The sequence below is a fragment of the Hetaerina americana genome, unplaced genomic scaffold, assembly GCF_022747635.1.
Source record: "Hetaerina americana unplaced genomic scaffold, ioHetAmer1.1.p SCAF_1, whole genome shotgun sequence".
NCBI classification, from domain to species: Eukaryota; Metazoa; Arthropoda; class Insecta; order Odonata; family Calopterygidae; genus Hetaerina; species Hetaerina americana.
The window spans coordinates 16,022,295-16,044,798 of NW_027286069.1; the positions used below are offsets into that span (position 1 = coordinate 16,022,295).

The 22,504-nt window shown below is 40.9% G+C and overlaps 1 protein-coding gene across 1 annotated transcript in view; it reads left to right on the top strand.

The window, feature by feature from the left end:
* Positions 1-22,504, top strand: part of ssp3 (short spindle 3) — a 188,699-nt gene that overhangs the window by 143,812 nt on the left and 22,383 nt on the right. Inside the window, exons 24-25 of the mRNA XM_071595700.1 lie at positions 936-1,338; positions 12,804-12,953. Of these exons, the coding sequence (XP_071451801.1) occupies positions 936-1,338; positions 12,804-12,953 (553 nt within the window). The remainder of the gene's footprint in view (positions 1-935; positions 1,339-12,803; positions 12,954-22,504) is intronic.

Below are 22,504 nucleotides of genomic sequence, written 5' to 3' on the forward strand. Positions count from 1 at the left end.
GTAACCATTTTGTCTGACTTTCTGCGAATGATTCTAAGATTCTCACCCACCAACTCTGCCTGCGAAATATCCGGGACAATAGGGTATCAAGCGTATGTGAGTGATGGAGACAACTACGACAAATAAAAGAAAATAGACTTAAATAAAATAGTTGTTGGGTGAAAGGAGCACCAACATTTGTTCTTTGTCCCTTTTCCAGTATTATCTGCCCAGTGGGGTTTACCTTCGGTAAAATTATCTACTAATTAGGCTCATGGGAAGGAAAAACAAAATAATAAAAGGTACCAATTAGCTAAAACTTTGGAATACAGATTATTAGCTTTATTTTTAGTAAAAAAATACGTACTTAAAAATAATAAAGCACGATGAAACGGAGACATCCTCTTTCAGAGCTAGATGGATCTACTTAGGGATTTGCAAGACACTTCGGCTATTGTCGTATTGTTCACGTTCATTGATGCATCACGCTTAGAGGTACATTACTTGGCCCACAAAAAGTGGGTTCCTCCCTATAGATGATGAATCCGTGCGTGAGCCGAGTGTGACCGATTCAGTCTTTTAAGTTTAACATCCACTCAAGGATTCTTCTTACTGCACTTTTTCTGAGCCCTCCGTACGAGTATGCCTACCTAATAGGTAGTGGGAACGTATCGTATACAACCTTTCAAATTATTGACACGTTGAAGTGCATACTGATTTAATAGTTTCATTATCGTTAATCTCGTCATCAGATCACTAATTTCCCTCTTAGTGGAGTCATAACTGCCTCATAACTAGCGCCTAAGGTGGCTAGGACATGTAAGATGTACACGAGTAGCATGTTTGAGTTACAGTTTTTAATAATCCATCTGATAACACTGTACATATTAACATCAACAAGCTTGGATCCGTCAGCGCCATTGACGTTTCTCCTCTCTCTTCAACCTCATGTTCAGCGCCTCCATTCGAGGGTCATCGAAAGCCGCGGGCAAGGGATCGTCGGGAGGCGGGGGCGAGGGCCCCGGGCGCCGCGGCGGCTCGGCTTCCTCCTCCTGCTCGTCGTCCGGGCCGGACCCCTCGGACCCCACGCAGTTGGTGTCTGCGTTGCAGGCCACGGAGGCCGTGGGCGCCGCGTCCATGCTGTACGGCATGCTACTGCACCAGGGCGCTCCGGCGAGGAGCTCCCGCGACGCCGCCTCCTCGTCGGACGCGTCGGACGAGGAGGGCGGCCTCGGCGGCGGGACGTCGCCCCTTCCGTCCCCCGTGCCCCCCGCCCTGCCCCCGCACACTCTAGCCGTCACCCTGGCCACCTTCCGCCTCTTCACCCGCGTCGCGGAGCTGGACCTCCGCATGTTCCAGGTAAGACACTACCGTATTCCCATTCGCAATTCGGAAGTCTGCCCCGTATCGGGATGGGACTTCGTCATAAAAGAATTATGCTAGGGGATATGAAATGCGAAACTGCTTTCTGAAAGTTTTTTCACTGGTCCTACCCCGGTCAGCCTGAATAAAATTCGTGTGAAAAACAGTTGCTTATTCCAATTCCAGGATGAAAGCTTTCCTTCGAGTCACGACATAATTGAAGAAAGTCCTTCTCTCTCCAGCTTCGACTTTCTCCCAAAGCACGGGCCTTGTAGTGTTAGCTTGTACCTTAGCTTTTGCTGCGTAATGTATCAAGCCGGAATTCCTCAACCTTCGATGCAAAATTATCCAATGATAATAGAGTGAATTTGTGAAGTTTTCTGGATACTGCCACGTTAGTTTTATGATTCATTGTCAAAGGTGCAACTTAACGAGTCTCATGTTGGCATGTGATAAAATCATTCGGTTTTTGGTGAGTAAGTTGAATTTTTATTTCAAATAAAATATATAGTATCATTTGAAAGAGTGGGGATATTTTGTGTAATTTTTTCATCAGGAAAATTAGTGGCTACCATTTTTCTCACAACCTTTTCCTGTATTTACTACACATTATAGGTATCTAACTTTTAAAAATTTTAATTTACTTTTCATTTTTGGGGAGGAAAGAGGATACTATGTTACACGTATGAAAACGGAATTAATTAGGTACAGAAAGAAGTTTGATACCGAGTCTATTTTTATAGTGTTATTTTATCTGAACTTTAACTGTTATCTAAAAACCACGTTACAGAAAGCAGTTTGGCGCTGACTCTATTTTTATAATGATATTTCACCTGAACTTTTAACTTTTATCTAACAACCAAAATGATAAAAAAAACCTCCATTTCAGAGCGTTCAGATATGCGCCTTTCAGTTTTATCTTCTTTTTAGTTTCGTGGAAATTTTCGGTGAACTTTGGTAAATCTTAAATAATGGAACTTCTGGTAAATCGTTATATAATGTCAGTATTTACGAATTATACAGGTTTAGTGCATAAGTTACTCGGATATTATGTAATCATAATTTCCATTGCTAAATTTAGCAAAAGGGTTACAAAACGTGGGCCCTTATGATTGTTTAAGGACATGATAGATAATCCAGAAAAAGATATTGGCCGCTTAATGATTAATCTTATGTTTATCATTTTAAAACTTCGTTAATCTATCTCATCAAATATTCAAATGAATGTGATGAGTGTCATTGTTACCATGTATTGCTCTTTATCAAATTCATTTTGGTCGAAACCATCTCCATTATGTTGCGCGACAGGATTAATAATTATGACTTCATGGCTGTCATTTGTGTATCACATATGTTTCTACATTAATTTAAATCCTTCGAGCATTTTATGCCAGCTATGATCATTATTTCAAGCAATGGTACTCAAATAGAGGTACTAACTCGAAAGCGAGGACTTTCGAGACCCGCCTCAAATGTTGTTACTGTTGTTACGCTCTTATTTGCGTCGTAGGTGCATAGTATAGGTGCCCAAAACCCATTTTTCTTATGGTGGCTGTATTTGCGTAGTTGTTTGGGTAGCCTTGTTAGACGTCCTTACCGCTTCCAAACTCACTACTGTAAGATGTAATCCGACACTGTTTGTACGGGTGATTGTTGCCCGTGAATCCATTATTTATTTTTATTCATTCAACTCCGAACCTACACTTGTCATTGATAATACGGTGCGAAATGGAGTTCCCCATTGGGAGCTCGTCATACGTCGTATATTCAATTTTAGTCAGTAGTTAGGGCCTTTCTTATATATACTGTCTGCCACTTGTCTATCTTTTCCATTGCTATTGTTTTTAATGACAGTGTTTATCAGTGGTAGGTCGTGGTGATATAATGAGCCTCGAATAGTCTCTAAATAGGAGAGTGTCAAATGCCACTCTTTTTCCAACTTCAGTAATTTGGTTGGTCTTGCGGATTCAACAAATGCTTAAAATGTTCATCCGTCTTGTTAGTGATTTATCGAACGATTTGCGCAGCGGGAGTGTCTCATGTGAAGGTCTTCCTTGTTTTTGGAGCGAGATAGCAGGAATGAATCAACAGCCCATGGCGGTGGTGGTGGTGGCCTGTCCACCCACGACATCCGGTGGCACCTATAATCTCTCCCCACCCACACGCGTTGCCTGTCCGAGAGAACTGAAACGGGTGTTCCGTCTGTAATGGGAGTTCGCGTGAATGATGCCACGCTTCCACCGCCCGACGTTGGTGCCGTCTTTATCGCAGCGTTTTGTCTTATTGAGCACGGGGCGTGCCGCGGAAGGCCTTCGTGGAGTCTTGCCATTTGTAGTTTGTCGAGTGTTTTTTGGCGTTAAAGAAAAATTTCACGGGGCGGCGGCTCGCTACTTTCTGTCCTTTTCACAGTTGAGATTGGGGGGGGAGGGGGAGAGGGTAAATTAAAAATCCCCATGTCTTTCACGAGGAAAAAAATCTTTGCTTATTAAGTCCTTGGACTCTTTTGCAATACATGGCTCGGAAGTAATGAAGGTTCCAATAAAGACTTGTAGGCTATATATTGAATCAGACGTCAATGAAACCCATTGATACAGTAGGCTCGTTACGGGAAAATACAGATTAAAGACTTGAGTATTTTACGTATTTCTTCCTTTAGAGGTGTACGAATATTTCTATTTGTGTGGCAATAGTACTCTTAATGTCTCTCGTAGAGTAGAAACCGTCGTGAAGAGAAATCTTCTTTTAAGCATCAAATGGTGCTTCCCTCAGTTATTTAACGTTTTCTCGGTGGATCTTTGAATCGAAAGTTTTGAAAGTTTTTGCAAAGTCCTAGATGATACTTATAATTTTCCTCATTTACAACTTCGTCATATTTACTTTTTTAGTAATTAATGTCCTTGTCACATTTTGTTCTTTTATGCAGCCATTCTCCGTGATATCCTATTTTTTTAATGTGATATTAAATGGATATTTATTTGCTCTTAATACGTAATTTGGTTAAGGTTTTTGAAGCACTTCTTGGAAACTTAAATGCATACTCTTTACGAGGTTTCCTTTCGACAAGTGAAAAATGTCTGGCCTTTGGTCATTTCAGGAGATTTACGTATTCTTGTTATTTTTTTCCTGTGCTACCCTATCATTGCGGAGGGATTATGCCTTTGTCACATTCGTATATTTCATGCATTCTCTCCTGTTCCTGAAATTTCTCCGGGATTTCCTCGTTTCCAGAATCCCTTCGCTCACATGCCTTCTTCTTCCTCTCAGCCCAATTACTTTTCTCTCATATGTCTGTTTTATTGGTTCGACTCCCATCCATTTTCTTAACATTATCACACCAACCTAGCACAATTATTGTCCGGAAAGGACTTTTTTTTAGGAATTGTGAGTAATTAGCTAGACCTCAGAATCATGTAAGCATATTGGTGAATCAAAAGCTTTCCAGGTTAAGGTACGATGGACGCTGTGAATCACGGTTCTAAAAATAAAAATAGCTCCACTGTCAAAAAGATAGCTGTCTATAGGCTTAGTATGGTATATTAGGGATAAACCTGAGGTCGTTGTGATAGGATAGCTTAGAAGCGTAATTGAAACATATTTTGGTTTGAACTGACTTTCAAAATGTGTTAATGTTTTCTTCATACTTCTTCGTTAGTATCACTTGACAGATATTTTTTTGTGATATGTCAGGTTGGAAACAATTTAAATAAAGTATTGCTTGATAATATTAAACTTTCTTGAGATTAAAATTACGTGTCAATGAACATCTGTGAACTTGATCTTATAAAATTTGTGTTTAGATATTTTATTTATTTGTAAATACTCAATGCATACTGTGTCAGTTAAATTTCATAAAAAAGTTACAGTCGAAGTGTAATTCGCGAAGAAAATTCTTATTTCGTTCTAATTGAAAAGTGTTTTGAGTAGTGTTGCAACCCAATCGTGGAACTGAACTGAAGTTCTTGATCTCTTGCACTCGATGATGCGAAATAAACTAAGTATCTCCTTCCCAATACAATTTAAGTCCAAGAGTAAGGAAAATGATTCAGTGTAATAACACGCCTTCCTAAGTTTACTCAATCTCGGGGGATGATATTGAAAATGACTTTAATCTTTTTCGATTGGGAGTCGGAGGACGAAGTCGTCAATAACTTACTGCCCTCGTCGGGAACGCGTTTTATTAGGAAATTGAAATTTCAGAAGCAGCCGACTTCTTGTATTTTCCGCCTCCGAGGAGCCGAGGGAAGGTCTGATACGTATGTACATAGGAATTATGGGAATCGACACGATATTGGAGGAAGGAGCGCCGGGGGAATGGGCTTCTTGCTTGCCGTTGGCAGGAGGGGAAGGGCGGGGCGGAAAATCTTCATCAAAGGTTCGAAAATAAGAAACGACGGCTGTCAGGGAGCTAATACCTATCTTACTCCGCTGCGGAGTATTGTTTTCTGTTCCGAGGGGATGTGGGCGTGGAACCGTAGGGAAGGAAAGGTGGCTTTCGCACCGAAAGAAACTAAGAGAGGAAGGTAGAATGTGGGGGAAGTAGGAGTGGGGGTAGTAGTAAGGAGGCGGAGGAGAGATCGCGAAATCATTCAATTACAACCGTACAAACACTGTTAGACCCGGAGCAAACAGTTTGCTTTCTCTCTCTCTCGCCCCCTCCCTCTCCTTCTCTCTCACTCTCCAGGATGGGATGATGGCGAAAGGTCAGAGGAGAGCGAGTGAGGTTGGGTGGGGGGAATGGCGGTTCTATTATTTTATTGTTTTTATTCAGTCGGGGCGGGGGCGCTTTGGGGTTGGTGGATGGATAGGGATGGTTTGATTTCTTTTTTCGGCTATGTTTTCTTCGATGTGTGCTGTGTGTGTCCAACCCCCCTCTTATGTTTGCGATGGTTGGGGAGGGGATCCACGGGGATGAAACCGCAGCGGGAAAAGGGGTTGAGTTCCGCCGGTGCGGGTGGAGCGGTTAGCCTTCGTTCGGGTCTGGATTTTTTTTGGGGCCGGGGAAGCCGTGCTCGAGAGTGGGCTTGCGGAGTCACCATTTCGGCACGCCGCACTGACTCTCCCTGTTCCACCACCCAAAACGATGATGTTTGCACTGCGTGGAGAAGCAGCTAGCTCCCCGAATCCCTTCTGTCCGTCCTTCCCTCCAGTCGAACCCCTCACCCGCTTCGTCATTACTTTCCCCCGGACACGGCGGCGCCCTCTCCACACTCCACCCCTCCCCCCCGCCATCACTTCCCCACCTCCTCTGCCATTTGCATCCCTCTGCAAAAAAGTCCCCAGTCCTTCTCTGCTCCCACCCCGTATTCCGTGTATGAACTCACCGATAGCCATAGAGGAATTCTCGTACTGCCCTCTTGTCTCTCGTTCGTACATTATTTCTTTCTTTTGGCTATTCTTTGATGGTTTTTTCTTCCTTTGATCGCCGGTGATTAGTTTTTGTGACGAGAAAGGACAGAGAGAAGTGGAATTGAGTTCGTCTGGGGGGATACCGGGCTCGAGCCCGAAATGGGTCGGCCATAGCCTACGAGGAATGAGGGTGGAAGCACATCGTCTATTTATGTTTCGCCATTTTCTTTATTTAAATGTCAGCTGCTTTGAATTATGCGTAATTTTTATAAAATTTCGAAACTATCTTTTCTTGTATTTAATGGCCAAGAATCCTTTCGTTAACCCCGGCATTATATTTCATTTCAGTGGCGAAGACTGTCTTGAATCCATCAGGTTTAAGAAACTCGCCGTTTTAATAATTCTATTTTCCAGTTGACTTAAGTTTTTTTGTTACCAAATGATAAGCATTAACTCGAGTACTGCCAGTTTGTCTTGTCTTTTTAGTGATTGAAATTTTCAAGTTGATCAAATAATCCAGACAGTTGACAAATTAAATGTTTCTAATTTTATATTTACTAAATTTTCGAATTCAGGCGAAGTGACGCATGAAGAATCTGTAAAAAAAACAACTTGCCATTTTTTTCCTAATACCTATACGGATAGGGCTTGCATGATCGGTAAGAAAACGAAATTTTTGATTCATTATACCTAATCCTATTTGGACCTACGACAAAGGTAATAATTTTAAGACTTTTGACTAAAAGAGCCAATGCAAATATTCCCTTCAGTTTCTGGATAAATTTTCTTCCCATCAGTTGGGCAGACAATGCAGAAAGGAAGCTTAGTTAATCGCTTCAGACAGGCATCTACTCGATTGATTCTTGTCTACGTCACGTACAATTTTTTTCGCTTGTTCAAATTTTCCTTATTAAAGCTGTCCACCTCTTACAGAAAGCATATTTGACTTCCCCGAACACCGGTAAATTCATTTTCATTCACGTCGTTCGCAGGATGGAAACATTTGTTTAGATAATAGTGTTACGGGAAGCAGCATGGGTATGGTTTGCAGTCTTTTAATGGAAGTCTAATCTCGGGCTACGAAAATGATTATTCCTGGAAAATCCACACCAATTTGAGTATCCTTCAACGTAGCTGTTTGATTTGGAATGACAAATATCACCGATAATATGACTATTACTGAGTTAACCATCGTGAAATATTCTGCATCGTAGGATATACTTTTGTGGGTTAGTTGTTAGATTTTCCTAACTTTAACCTTCGATATTTACTATTCGCCTAATGCTTCATAGAGCTCTCCAGAGTAGAGTTCCTCAAAGCATTTTTCCGTCCTCATGATTGGAGTTTTCCCATAGCTCTTCTGGGACAATTTGCGGAATAATCAGCGATAAGTTTCGTTGTTAATGTAATTAAAATTTGTTTTCCTTGAAGTTAGATATTTTAACAAGCCTATATGGGAAATACAATTAATTGAATTTTTAATCTCCTTTTCAGTTTAAAGGCTCTGTTTGAAGTTGTTGGAGAGATTGTAAAACTTTAAGCCGACGCTGAGTAACTCTATCAGATTTGTTTGTGGGATTAGCATCGAAAAAATATAAACTCACCATGTGTTCCGTTCCATTCATCGGAAAGATTTTTCTCACAGCGTCATGTTTACCCTATCAATGTTAAATAAGGAATAATGAAAAGCTACAGGAAATCAACGAAAGCCTTACCTGAAAATATTTCATTAGTTAGACATGAAAATTCTCAATGAAAATGAGGAAAGGGGTGAGAATTCCAAATTTTAAATGGCTTACAATTCCAATTACGATCCTAGTTAATGCTTTATAAGTTGCTCGCTGAATGCTCATGTTTGATTTGCGCATTTCAAATGTTTGAAATGAAAATTATTGATGGAAACGTAGCCCCGGAATTTCATAAAGTATAGACGTTATTGATTTGAGGACTTTTGACTTTTCAATTCATTCCCTCTCGTTTTGTTTACGGATGATTAGTGGTTAATGAGTCGGAAAATGATTTTGGAATACACCGAAAGTGCTGATTAATTGAGGACCTCATCCTTCCCCCTCCCCCTTTTTTTTTGGTGACCTTTTATCCAAATACCCGACATTTCCCCCCCGATTCGCTCCGGCAGCTACTCTTATCATTATCCCCCGAGAAGTTCGTTGCCGGGCGCACTTAATCAGCGACTTTCCTGGGCCCCAATCAACGCTCGCGAATGGAAGAGACGGCCTGGCGTCACGAGATGGGTGAGTGCAGGTGAAAATCTCGTTTCCTCGGGGAATTTAATCCGGGCCCATCTTTTTTTCGAAAGCACTTCACTCAGTGGACCACTCTCTCGACCGGCACGGCACACCTCTCCCGCTCTGTTAATACTTGATCCGATTGCGACGTCGCTGGACTTCATCAAGTCCATATCTTCCACGATTGCATTTTTAGAATGGTGGAACAGGAACTCTGAAAATATTTTTTCATGCTCTGTCAACGTGGCTGTTCTTGTAAGCAGCAAGGACGAAATATGGGTAGAGAAGGGCTGGCTGCAAATCATTAAGTGCCATTGGTTTATTAATAGGTTTCATCCTATTTTTTCCTACTCTTTGGGTATCCCTGTCGGCCATCTATCTCCGGGATCCCGATGAGCCACTCTCGATCTTTCATTAGTTTGCCAAGGAAGCGAACGGCCAGAAATCGCTCAATTTCGGTGTCCACCGTGGGCGGGACTAGAGCGTGCTTATTATACATCCTTACTCACCTGAATAACTCGAGCAGTTGAGGGTGAAACACTTCGTAGAAGTGTAGCTATTTCATCTACAGTAATCAATCCGGAAGTAGGTGCGTTAGATGAGGGTACTTACTCTATGCATAACGGCATGTGAAAAACACACATCAGGGTGGGGGGGCATTCCTTTCCCTGTGCGGCTTGTGGTTTCCGAGGAAGATTTGGTACTCGTAAAACAAGAGTTTTGGTAAATATGAGAAAGTCGATCGGGATGGTGAGGCGGCTAACCCACAGGCTTCCCACCGAGAGGGCCCGGGTCCAAATCTTGGAGGCAATAAATATTTTCCAGCGGTATCCCGGTCCCACCTTAAGGTGCTTTGTGGAGAGCACTTTGAGCCAGCACAACGTCCGTCGGATGGGACGTTAAACTGCGGACCTCTTGGCGCCTTTCGACAAGAGTAACCTGATGCCGACGCCGGATTTCTCTACACCCTTTCTTTCCCATCCATCCTTAATGGTACAAATGGCCTTATCTGTCCGTCGCCTCCCATTAAAACTACTACTACTTAGAATGTCATCCGGAATCAAACCCGGACTCTATGGTCAGTAGTCCAGCGCTCTACCCACTAGGCTACCGCACACCCTTATTTCGTCATAATGCCAAATAAATAAAAAATTTCGTGCCCTTCAATTTTTTCAAAATGTTGTAGTAAAATAATTATGACATTATGCTTTCTGCCTCCCTTCATTTTTTCTCCATAAGTATTCTTTTCCACCTATCTTCCTTGGCTAAGCGTTCCCCACACTATCACAGTCTACAATATTTCATCTTCAATCAAAACCGTGGGTATCCTCTTGCTTTTTTTGGGTTTCTCCCAGCAGCTTTCTCACCCTTCCTTCATCGTGCTTAGTTCTTCAATAGACTTTTTAATTTAATAAGGTTGCATATTTATTTTAAAGCCTGAAATAGTCTTAGAGCGCACCACTCACTTTTGCACTCTGGGTACTGCAAGTATTCAACATACCTACTATGTACTAGTCATGCCTCCTCTGCGCGATCGGGGATGACTTGATCCGTTCTCTCCGTTGCCCCTTTTCGCCATCGTTCGATGTCCCCACCCGGGATGTTTGATGAAATTACGGCGACAGCGTGGCCGTCGTTTTCATTCCAAGAATTCTTTCCGTCATAGAATTCTGCGGCATGCGATTCGCGAGCAGGTGAACGCAAATGGCTAAAACTGTCAATACTATTGGATTTTTCTTCGCCATTTTACCCGTTCGCGCCGTGATTTTTGTCTTTGATAATTAATGAAATTTAAACCTATCCCGTGCGAAATGGATGTGGAAATGAATTCCAGCTAGATATGATTCCCTTGCAGTTCGACGCGTAGTTGTACGAGTATATGCATGTACCTATGTGCTCGGTGGATAAGTATGAGCCACGTTGTAGAACCCGATTTCAAAGTCGTTTGTGTAATAATTTCCTCCCCGGATTTGTGGGATTGGGGTGGGGGTAGAAGGTGTTATTTCACGTGATTCAGCCTCGTGACACCTACGTCATTGTCGGTTTGGTAACCTTTTTGTATGAGTAAGGTGTGAACACTTCACGCTGTGGCCCCACCTGAAATTTTTATCAAAGCTAAATATGTGGGTTGAAACGACGTCATGGGCCCATGGGACGAATAAGATATTGCATTATTTCATTAGCGACGAATTTTCTTGATCCGCACCCGCCCCTCCTTTTTTATTGCTTATCAAAAAGATGATGATCTCGCGTATAAGGTGATACACGATTATATTATCTTGCTCTTTTTCAAAAATGGATGTCACTCTGGAACTCAATGCCTTTTCTGGGACTATGATGCTCATGTTTTAAATTCTCCACTATTTTCGCTAGACAACCCTCACTTGTCTACCTCTCGCTAAAATACTAAACAGATGAATAGTAGATCAGTAGTTGTAGGAATCTGCTTGTTTAAGTGTGGATATATTTCTCAACAGTCTGAAAACAAGAGGATCAAGATGAATGCCCCGCTCCTGAAAGATGCTTGAAATTGAACACCGATCGTAGTGTACTGCGAATGTCGTTAATTTTTTCATGGTATTCCTTAATTCACATATTGTATTGCAATGAAATTGCAAATAATATTATGGTTCTTTATAATTACTAGATTCATTGTGAAAACTCATCGTTACGATTCATATTCACTTGACTTAGTTTTGTAATACGTGAGTGGAATGTAGCCAGACAATATATATGACATACACGGAAGGTTGTTTGGTTGCACATTAGAGGTCTGCTGGTGGCAGCGCTGTAGCAATAAGAATTCAGTATCTTTTAGTGAAATCGTATAACAACGATTATTTGTGGTTTAAATCCATCGATCTGCATTCTTTCGAATTTGCTTTGAAATACTATCAAATTAGAGTGAGCTGGAATGCAATATTTTTTACAATTTTGCGTTTCGGTATTGTTTCGTTGTAATTGTCTACATGAGAGGCTCACTCGAACTGCTGGTGTCAGGAATCTCATTACGAAGAAATACAGTGGGTAGCCATGAAATATATATTTCATGGCTAACTTTTGAGGTCTCATCGTGTTAGAAAGTGGAATTTTTTCACCAATTCCCTGTATGTTACATGCATGTGCTTTTTGTTAATGTCCGTTTCAGGGGCTATTAATTATAATAGTAATAATTTATCAGTTCTTTAAATTTTCACATTTAAAAAAATAGGGATAGACGGAAAGCATATAATTGCTTAATCGTAATACTAATATTATGCACAGGAAACGTAAATATATGGGCCATCTTAAAAGCATTTTCCCTCTCTTTAATAATTTAAATGTCCGCCTAAAATGTAAAACTTTGTGGCCAGTAAGGACAATTTTAACTTAGTTTTAAATGTCCTGAACATTATGTTATTCTTTTATATATTTGGGGAGATTATTATACAATACAATTCCAATGTGGAAGGGCCCCCTACCATACAATGCCGTTGGTTGGCAAGAAGAAGGAACATCAATTTCTGTATGGTGTGTATATTCATGAATGCTTGCAAACTGCATTAGTGGATAATACTGTTCACTGATAAACATGTATCGGCGAAACATGGTTGTTATAAATATACGCACATATATTCTGGATGTCAAGCGTATTTAAAAGATGTCCTTAAGTTCAAATCAAATGCTGCCTGTAATTCTCTACGTATTCAATGTCAGTCCTCGTCCTGGCATTGATTGTTAATGGCTGAGCAAACAAAATTTTGCTGAAAATTCGTTTACGAGGAGTCGAAGTGTCCGCCTAGAAAAACCTGGGGAATCTAGAAACTTAAGAACTAAATGTATTGTTGATTCGTGGACCAAGTTTTCTGATGCACTGTTTTTCTTCCACAGAATGTGCTAGGTGCAGAGGGCATATCGCTTCAGTTTCGCCATATTGCATCCTATCTCCTGTGGTATTGCTCCCACCACAGGGAAAGGGACCTTCTTCACGAAGTTGTGCGAGTGGTTGGATTCTTCGCCGTCGGGAACCACGACAATCAGGTGAGTCGGCAATTTTGGAGTCAGATGACAGACTTGAGAAAGCTTATTTCTTTTCGTGAACACCAAATTCATCTTAAATATCATCAATACAGGCGGAAGATCCTGCATAATATTTATAAATAGAAACGATCGAGGTAATCTAGAGCAAATGTCTAAACATATCTCAATTAATTGAAGTATATGTTTTTAATCGTCAACGTTTTCCCTATATGGGGTCGGAATCTAGAAGCTTAAAAGAATAATTTAGTTTTTTTAGAAGAGGATACTGTAATGGCTGAAATTGCGTATTACAGATTTAATTTTATTAATTTTACGAAATATAGTAAACAAAGAAATACTCAGGGTACGTGGAATTACGTGTACTTTCGTGACATCACGCACTCAGCAGTCAACAGGTTCGTTCCAAGTAAATTGATACAGTGCAGTACTGTAATGTGAAACCAAATTTTCAAAGCGTAGACAGAGAGGAATTGATAATTACAGACCTATTTACCTCACATTCATATCATGCAAGGTCATGGAACATGTAATTGTTAGCTAGATAATGAGGTACCTTGAAAGTCTAATAGTTCCTGATGAAAAAAATAGCCCGTTACCGATAGTATGGATTCTACGAAGCACAACTTGCGCTTTTTGTTCGTGGTGTTTAGGATTCTGGAGAAAGTAATGTTCCAGTGACTGTGGTTTTCCTTGACTTTAAAAAACCTGCGAAAAAGTAGTATCTCATCTCATATTCACAAAGCTAGAAGCCATTGCAATAGAAAATAATATTATCTTGGCCTGGATTAAAGGGAGTTTTATATGCACTAGCATGTATTCACGATTATGAATGAACTTATATTAATGCAAGAATGGTGGTGCCCTCTTACTCCCTCAACAAGCCCTTGCGGCAGCTTGCAAGATATTGTGTAGAGGTAGGTGATACGTAATCGTAACAGAATCAATCACCACGCTTACATTTTTCATTTAAAAATCCAAATTTTAAGTTTTACTGGAACGCACCAGTTATTTGGATGGTTAATTAGGTATGTATGTGTGTACTTTTTCGTGTTTATGTATAGTGCAGTATGTATTCGTATTTACTAGGTTTGTATAAAAGTTATGGGAAATGTTTCGTGAAAATAGGTTTATTTCAGATATTGCTACAATGCCTCAAAATTCATCTAAGTACGTCTCTTAAGCGTCGACATACTTGACCGCGGCTTTTCCACGACTCGAAGGCTCCCTAATGAAGGAAGTGTGCACTTTCTCTTTTATTCGTACCCTTTTCTCGCCTCAGCCCTTGATTCGCTGTGTCACACTATGAGAATGTGATGACGGCAGTAGTGTGAAATAGAAAACTATTAACGAATAATGGTAATCGGACTTACACTATCACACAGTTTTCTGATGTCATAGGTCCGCGCGCTTCACAATTATTATAGTATGAAGTTATTGTTTTATCAGTTACCATTCATCGAAATGTGCATAAATTATCCTGCGAACCGCTACCGAAGCGTATGGTAGGGTGTTACACTCCAGGCGTTTAGGGAAATACTGAATGTGAACGCGAAAGTTAGTATACAGTCAGAAATTAGCCAACATTGAGAGTAGTTTCATTAGTTTTGGCAATTAGGGTTTCGTTGTGTGAATGGAAAAAAAAGATATCGTATATCGGCTATTTCTATGAACCACCATGAACGGCGTTGGTTCCATTATTCGAGTAATAATTTCGAGTTTTTCTAATTCATCTCTGTCATTAATCCACCGTTTAACTATGGTTCATAACCCGGTGCAATCTTTTACGAAATGCATTGGGGTCCCGAGATGTCTCCCGGTGCAAATTCTTCAGTATTTTAGTTGGCAATTCTTTGTGATGGTTTTTAAAAAATAAGTGTTTTCTGTTGCTCTAACCTCAAATTTTTGTGGCTCGTCTTTTACATTTCCTTACTCATCATGGTTTTGTTTACCCACCTAATGTGGGGTTATGTTTACTCCCTCGTCAACATCATTAAGTGTTTCTAATATTTTTTTCTTTTCATGGTCATCATTATTTCAATCCGAAGATTGATTGAATGCAGCCCTCCACTCCTCTCTATCTAGTGACATCTCCCTCATCCGTGATAGGTCTTCCGTCTTATGTCTTCTTTGGCTTGACTTTCGTATTTGTCACTTCATCTCTTTCGAAGAGCCTTCCCTCTTATTATGTAAATGGACCAAGTCGTTTTATCTCAAAGTTTTCCTAAGCTGTCTGTTTCATTTGTTTTTTATTTTGGTCAATATTGTAGTCTTCTCCTGTAATCTTGTATATAATTCTTAATTCCTAATTTTATCCACCCATTTGATCTTCAGCATCCGGCTCTGACCCTATGTTTCAATGGTCCATATTCTTCTTCTCTCCTCTGCTTTTCCAAAAGTCCATCATTCTAATCCACAGAGTTTCGATCCCAATACGAATATTTTTTTATTTATTGCCTCTTTGTTTTTAAGCTTATCTTTGTAGGTTTTAGAATGTGTCTTTCCGTAGAATATACTGTCTTAGCTTGAGATTATCTTCGCTTGATATCCGTAGAACTTTTTCCATCCCGTGCCGTGCAAATTTCGAGGGAGGTGAAAGATTCCATTGGTTAAGATTTCTCTTCTCCTTTGAGGAAACTTCTGCAGGAATCTTCTATCGCTCACACACTGAATTTTAGTTTTTTCGATGTTTTCTTTCATGCCACACTTGGCTTTAGTTTTCGTGTTGGCTGACGTATATTTTCTTTTTTACACACGTCAATTCCGTTAAAATGGTGTTTTAAATACATGTACATATATATATATAATACTCCGTTAATCGCCGCAAGGGCGTGCGGCGGGCGTTGGAAGGGCGCCACTCATACATGCGCATATTCATGCATGCGTTTGAGTATATGCTAGCGCATTTACAGGTGCACTCGTGCATATAGACGTATGCATGTCTATATGTAGCATGCATTAATTGACTGAATTATTGGCTGCTTGCTTTTAAGTAAATATATTAGGGCGTTAGGGTTTAATTTTCTTATAATTGCGTACCATACGAAGGAAGAAAGAAAATTTGAATTATGTCGTCGACGGAGCCATAGTATTCCCTCGGCGTCGAAAGAAACCTTGTGTCCAGTAACTTTCTAAGATTCAAAGTCTTTATCATGATCTCCTTGTCTTAACTTGTCTACTGTGCACTTTTCTCCAAATCGATTTTGGATTACCAAATTTTATAATTTGTTAGACCTTTGAAAGCTTTTCTTCGTCAATTTTTACTGGAGAGTTTTAATATAACAAACTTTTAGTCGCATCTGTATGACTCAAATGTGGCACCATTGAGATTATTGACAAGTGTTAATGCCACACGGCAAACCATTTCTAACGACTTTCCGCGCCCCTATTCTATGAGGTAGTCAATACGGGGTAACCCTCGGAGCTTGTTTAAACATCTATGTCTACACACTCAGCATACATTAGCGCCCGCGATGAATTGTCAGGGGCGTATATCTATAGAGTAGCTATTTGTTCGTGATTGCAGACTCTGATTGTTGACATTTATTATTAAATCCATCGACGTCGACCCCCCGCGATCCACCAAAGAGGTGTGAGGCAGGGGCTGTAACTACCAAATGGAAAGGGTATGCGATAGAGGAGGACATGGGAGAGGAAGGGAAAAGTGAAAAATATTCATTAAAAAACTATCAAATAACGAGAAAATTTGTATGCATGCTGGAGGAAGATACGATTCAAAACAAGAGTTAATTCACCTAATAAATTAGTTATTTGTTTTGCGAAAAAATGAAACGGTCATTTATACGACAGGTCTCCGCCATAACAAGACAGGTCATGAAGAATTGAAAAATAAGAAGGGGAAATCGTAGTAATACATGGACACATTCATATCGGGCGGAAGATTATTTTGATAATCATTAATTTCGTGACTGGTGGTAGCTGGAAAAATATATGAAATTTGAAGAAGTCTTTTTGGAACATGTTTTATATGGTTATGTTTGTCTAAATTTACAGTTGACATTTTAATACCAGAAGCGATAGATTTACTTACTCGTGTCCCTTCATAATAAACAAACTCAACGATGTTAGTGCTTTGCAATATGAATATACATGCATAAATAAATAAATATGATTCTCATTTAATTTGGATCCTATCTTTCAGTAATGCGATCTCGTGGTGATTTTCTCTGTTAAAGCTGCTTTGACTATTCTTTATTTAAATGCACAAATGGACTGTCGCTTGTAAAAAAAACCTTTTTGCGCTTGTCATCTGCTCGGCGCGGTTCCACCCTCCCTACCATTACTGTGTTCGTCTTTTATGTGTACTCCTATCCCTTTCTATATCTACGTGCATTAAAAAACTAAATATATATATATAGATATATGTATATGTTTATATCTATGTACACACACACATTTATTCCTAATTAAAAAGGAATTTTAGTTTTAATTTTAATGAGTGGTGCAAAATCACCTTAGCTGTCGACGCACCCTAAAACTCTCAAAACTACTACTACTACAAACAATATAGAAACACAAAAAAGGAACACTCACACGTTATTTCTTGATAATTTCGACGGAATTCTACTCCGTCATCATCGGAAGATAGAGAAGTAATGTAAGCATTGTACTGTGTAATGTACTATTCGGCACTTCCGTGTTACGTCTACGAAAGCATGTATATATGGGACACATTTTATCACCTATTTTGGAAATTCAAGACTTCGGGTGCCAAAGGAATCCCCGAACTCTCCACTTTGTTCCGTACAACTCCATCCTTGTTCGTAGACTATTGCCTTTGTTCCATGAAATTCATTGTTTGTTTATCTATTTCCCTCTGTGTCCTTCCTTATATTGTTCTTCTAACCTACTTTATCAGCTCAGTAAACCATAGGTGAATTATTATTCTTCCAAACGTGCCTAATGAATCCTGGATTACTCTTGCTTTTACCTTTCTCCTCCCTGCCGTCGTACTCACACCCTCGGCTGCCCACCTCTTAACGAATCTGCCACATGTTGGCGCACTTCGCGGCGGGACATTAGGAGTAATGCTCGTGGGCTTTTTACACGCCCACCATGAGAAGCAGAGGTGGGTCCAAGGAGAAGGGGTGAGGGGAGACGGGAGCGTGGAGGACCCTGGAGAGTGGAGTGCCGGTGTATTTTTTTCGGCGCCGGTGTCGGAAGAGAGAGATAGAGAAAGAGTGGTGTTCTGGTGGGTCCACCAGGACCTACCTCCTAATCTACCGTGGCCTTCTAATCTGCGGCGGGTGGGGTCCGGTGCAGAGGGGGCGATATTATCGTGTCCCCTGGAGACGGGCGGTCATAAGGTTATAAAGTGCGTGGAGAGGGAGGAAGCGGGAGAGAAAGGTGTCACCGAATGTGCGGCCTACTCCGGTGCGACAAGGGAGCGGTAGCTGGGCAAGGAAAGAAGCCCGGGCTAATGGGCAATTCACGCAGTGTCCCAGGTCGAACCGTCGCGCAGCGTGCCTTGACAAAACACTAATTACGTGTCTGCATAATCAAACCTCATGTGCGATCGGAAAAATAAATTCGAATTTGTATCTGGTGGCATATTTTTGTAATAATTTGTAAATATATGTAATGCAATCTGTTCGAAAATCAGTCAAACCAGCACCGTATTTCACGTACGGCTCTATAGGTTAATGACACGAGTAGATAGGGTCATTCGTACTCGTAATTTATGATTGATGCATAATAGCTTTTTGTGTAATAACTTTTTCTGGTCCATCTCTATATTGTCCACTTTCAATTAGAAGCGAAACCAAAGTACGCGGGTTACTCAGAAATAACGGTCAGTTGATAAAAAACCCCAATTATAATCAAGTGAAATTTTTTAAAAGGAAACGGAGCAGCCTAACTGCTTTGGCTTTAGTTTTTGTTTGTAGAAAAGGTAGGCAATGAAGAAATCTTAGTTAAGGACATATGGACCGAATAAGAGATGCATTTATTTCCGTCCTGGGCGACCGCTTATAAAGGCACCAACACCCCAAGCCACCGTTGGAGAGTCCCACCCCCGAATCACACGTGAGTAATAGAATAGAAACTGATTGTGCCACCTGCTTATCATTTTATTGTGACTATGATATTCTTTGGTGGTCACAACTTTATAAACTAAGAAGCGACTGAGCGGTTTTAAAAACAACTGATCATGTGATACTCTATTGATCCTGTACATGGATACTCTATCCTAAAATAAGGAAAGAGAGAGAGAAACAGAGGATATGTAATTTTATTTAAAGGAAGCTTTCGGTTATGTCCCGGATACATATCCACACCCCTTATGAGAGTCCCCACTATACATTGAACTGTGATCATCATCCCTGACAATTTGCTTCTCCTTCGACCACTGCCTACATATATCTAGTCATCGCATCTCAAAATGTGTCCCAAAATACAGCACTTCTTCTTTTCAGTTTTCATCGGACTTCTTATCCTGCTTTCCGTAGAACTCCCTCTTTATTTATTTCATCTGTCATAGTGATGTTCATCATTTTTCTCTAGTACTGCATTTTAAAGGATTTCAATGTTCACTTGTTTGTCACTCTTATTGTCCATTCCTCACCACCAATGGCGAAAAACTTCCCTGAGAAGTGTTTTAGCGAGGCGCATCGTGACTATTAAGCTCCTGTCGGCCTACGGCGGAATTTCTTCTTGTAGGAAAATCCTTTTTTTGCCTAGGCTATTCAACTAATCATTTCCTTCTTTCTTCTTTTCTCTTTGCTGGTTTTATTTCCAAAATAACCTAACTCTGACATTTCTTCTAGCTTTTAAACTCCAAATGAAAATTAATAGGTACATCAATTCATAATCACTTGGAGATTTTTGAATTGCTATTTACATTTTTGGGTGGCCCTAGTACAACAGACTTAACAAAGGTAAAACATATGCACATCATGATTAATAGGTTCTGCGCTGAAGAAGTGGTCATTATAAACTCGATTTTTTCGAAAATTTGAAAAAGGTATGCTGTTTTTTGTGATGATGTGCTAATTCTCACACTGGGTACGCATCGAGTAATTCGTGATCATTGCAAAAACAGCGAATAGGTCATTTGACAAAATACGGGGAAAAGGCGACCCTTTCGTGGAATATTGCTATGAAATAACTCATAGCGTTTCATAACTACTACATAACCTGTAGTGACAGCCACTGGTCACTCGGAGATTCAATGCTAGATTATACCTACCTATCAAAGAGGCATTTATCATGCGAAATTGATTATGGGTTTTTTAATTCGTATCCAAATTATAGTAATACAAAAGCGATTACCCCAGCGGTCGAGGACTAACCAGGTGCGACTTGGTACAAGATACGATCGTATTATATAGTGCATGCGGCTCTAATTATTTTTATTTCACTGAAAGTAATAAAATTTACTGTTAATTGCAATGTTCCCATTTCTTAAATTTTCCTCTATTGATCTATCCACCTCTTCGTTTTTGCTTAGGAAATTTCCCCGCATAGCGCATGGAAATACTCTCGCATCCTTCTTCACCTGAGATTTATTTTGGAGAAATTTGGAAAGACCGATGGCAATGCCGTGCACACGATGCATTGGGGAGACATCACTTTTCCTCAGCTCTGCCAATCGGAAATTTTTAGGAACTCCACTGATTTAGTAACAATCAGAATCATTGCCTTCAGCCCCATCTAAGAAGGGAAAATTCATGATATCTTGCAAGGCAAATGTACGCACAATTTTGGTTTCGGCAATGCAAAGCCACTATCGCAAAGTACTATGGAACGGCACTAGGGTAGAAAACTTTGTGTACTCTGACGTTTCTGCACGGAAGTAGTTCCAGTATATCTGGTTAGTTAGTAACCCAGCCACTTAACGGTAGGATGGGGAATACTTGGGTTTGTCCTCTTGATGATGCCCCTCTTCCCCTATATACACCCGATTAATGGAAATCGCATGCGCTCTGGTTAATTAGGTCACGACTCCCGCCTCGTCCGGGTCTCGGGTGAAACCCACCTGCAACTTCCCGGCTCCCGAAGAACCATCGTCCTCACGGTCAGTCGTGAGACGGACATTGGGGAGTTCGATTGAGGGAGAGAGGAGGGAGGGGGTGGATGGCGGGAAGGAGGAAGGGGGAAGTCGAGGATAGGGAGAAAGAATGAGGGGGGAGTCGAACACTCGCTTATCTAAATAGCGGCGCTGGGTCCCTCCGCGGCGACCGATCCAAACAAACCTCTCTCTCTTTTTCCTCCTCCTCTCTCTCCCCCTCTCCACGATAGCACGTAAACTCGGGATACGGGAGGCAGTGCCAACAACCTCTCCCCCACGCACCCCCACCCCCGGACCACCCTCCCCTGCCGTCTTCCCGGCACCTCTTCCCCCCCCTCCCGCTAGTGTCCACCTCTGAAAACGTCCGTACCCTCTCTCTCCCTCATCCCTTAGCCTTCACACTTCCCTCTCCCTCACTATTAAAACCCTTTTTTCAGCTCAAAAAACCACAAATGGGATCTCTTCTCCGGGCGCCTCCGTTCTCTTTTCTCTCCATCCTACCCCGCTTCCCTCTCTCACTTCGACCGATCCCTACTGCTCCTCATCCCTCTCCTTCCCTCCCATCTCCGTTCACCTTGGACGAAAGCACCGGGGTCTGTGGCGTCAATCAATCGGAAGAATAAACGTCAAGCCCGTCTATCGCCTCTCCCGATAGCGAGCAAACCAAAGCCATTAGGAGGGAAAATTTACTATTCAAAGTGGGATCGCCCACCCCGTCTCCTCCCCCCGCCCCCCTCTCCCATCAACTTTCCTCGCACATCCTCTCTCCCGTCATCCATGTTTTCTCTTTACTTTTTTTTTCTTTTTCACTCACTTTTGCCCTCTCATCCGCGTGATTATTCCAAAATGCCGACGATCCCTTTATCCCTCCTCATCCCACCTTTTTCCTGAAGGAAGATTAGAAGGGGGGGCCTTAGTATAAGTCGAGAAAAGTCTTAAAGACACTTCTCTTGCACACTATTCCGAGTGTCCAGGCCTCCAAAAAAATTTTATTTTCGTTGGGGCTATCGGAGAGAGCGTTCTGACTACTAAGGCTTGACAAGGAAATACTCGTGCACTATCTATCAGCATAAATACTACATAAATGCTCTGCTGTTCAGTATATCTACGAAAGCACTGTGAATTTTAAAACTTACAACAGGTTTCCCAGATTATTTGTTGTATATTTGGTGATGAAAAAGTAATCAATGACGAAGCAAGTTATTTTGAGCCATGAGGAGTTGAATGATATAAATATTAGGACGTAATTCGGTGAGTTTTTCATTAATTATTTTATGTCTTGGATTCGATTTAGGCCTTGCCAGGAGCTTTCAGTGCTACTATTTTTTTTTCGTTTTGAAATGAGTTGGTACGTAACATTAGGTCGCCATTGAGTGTATATGTAATGTGATTCAAGGTGATTATAATTGATCTTGTAAAGCATAAGTCTCCCTCGTGACAGTGTTCTTTTATTTCTTTCCTGGTAGGCTCATCTGTATCCTTAATTTTTCGATCGATCTCATATTTTGAGGGATGTCATGATAAT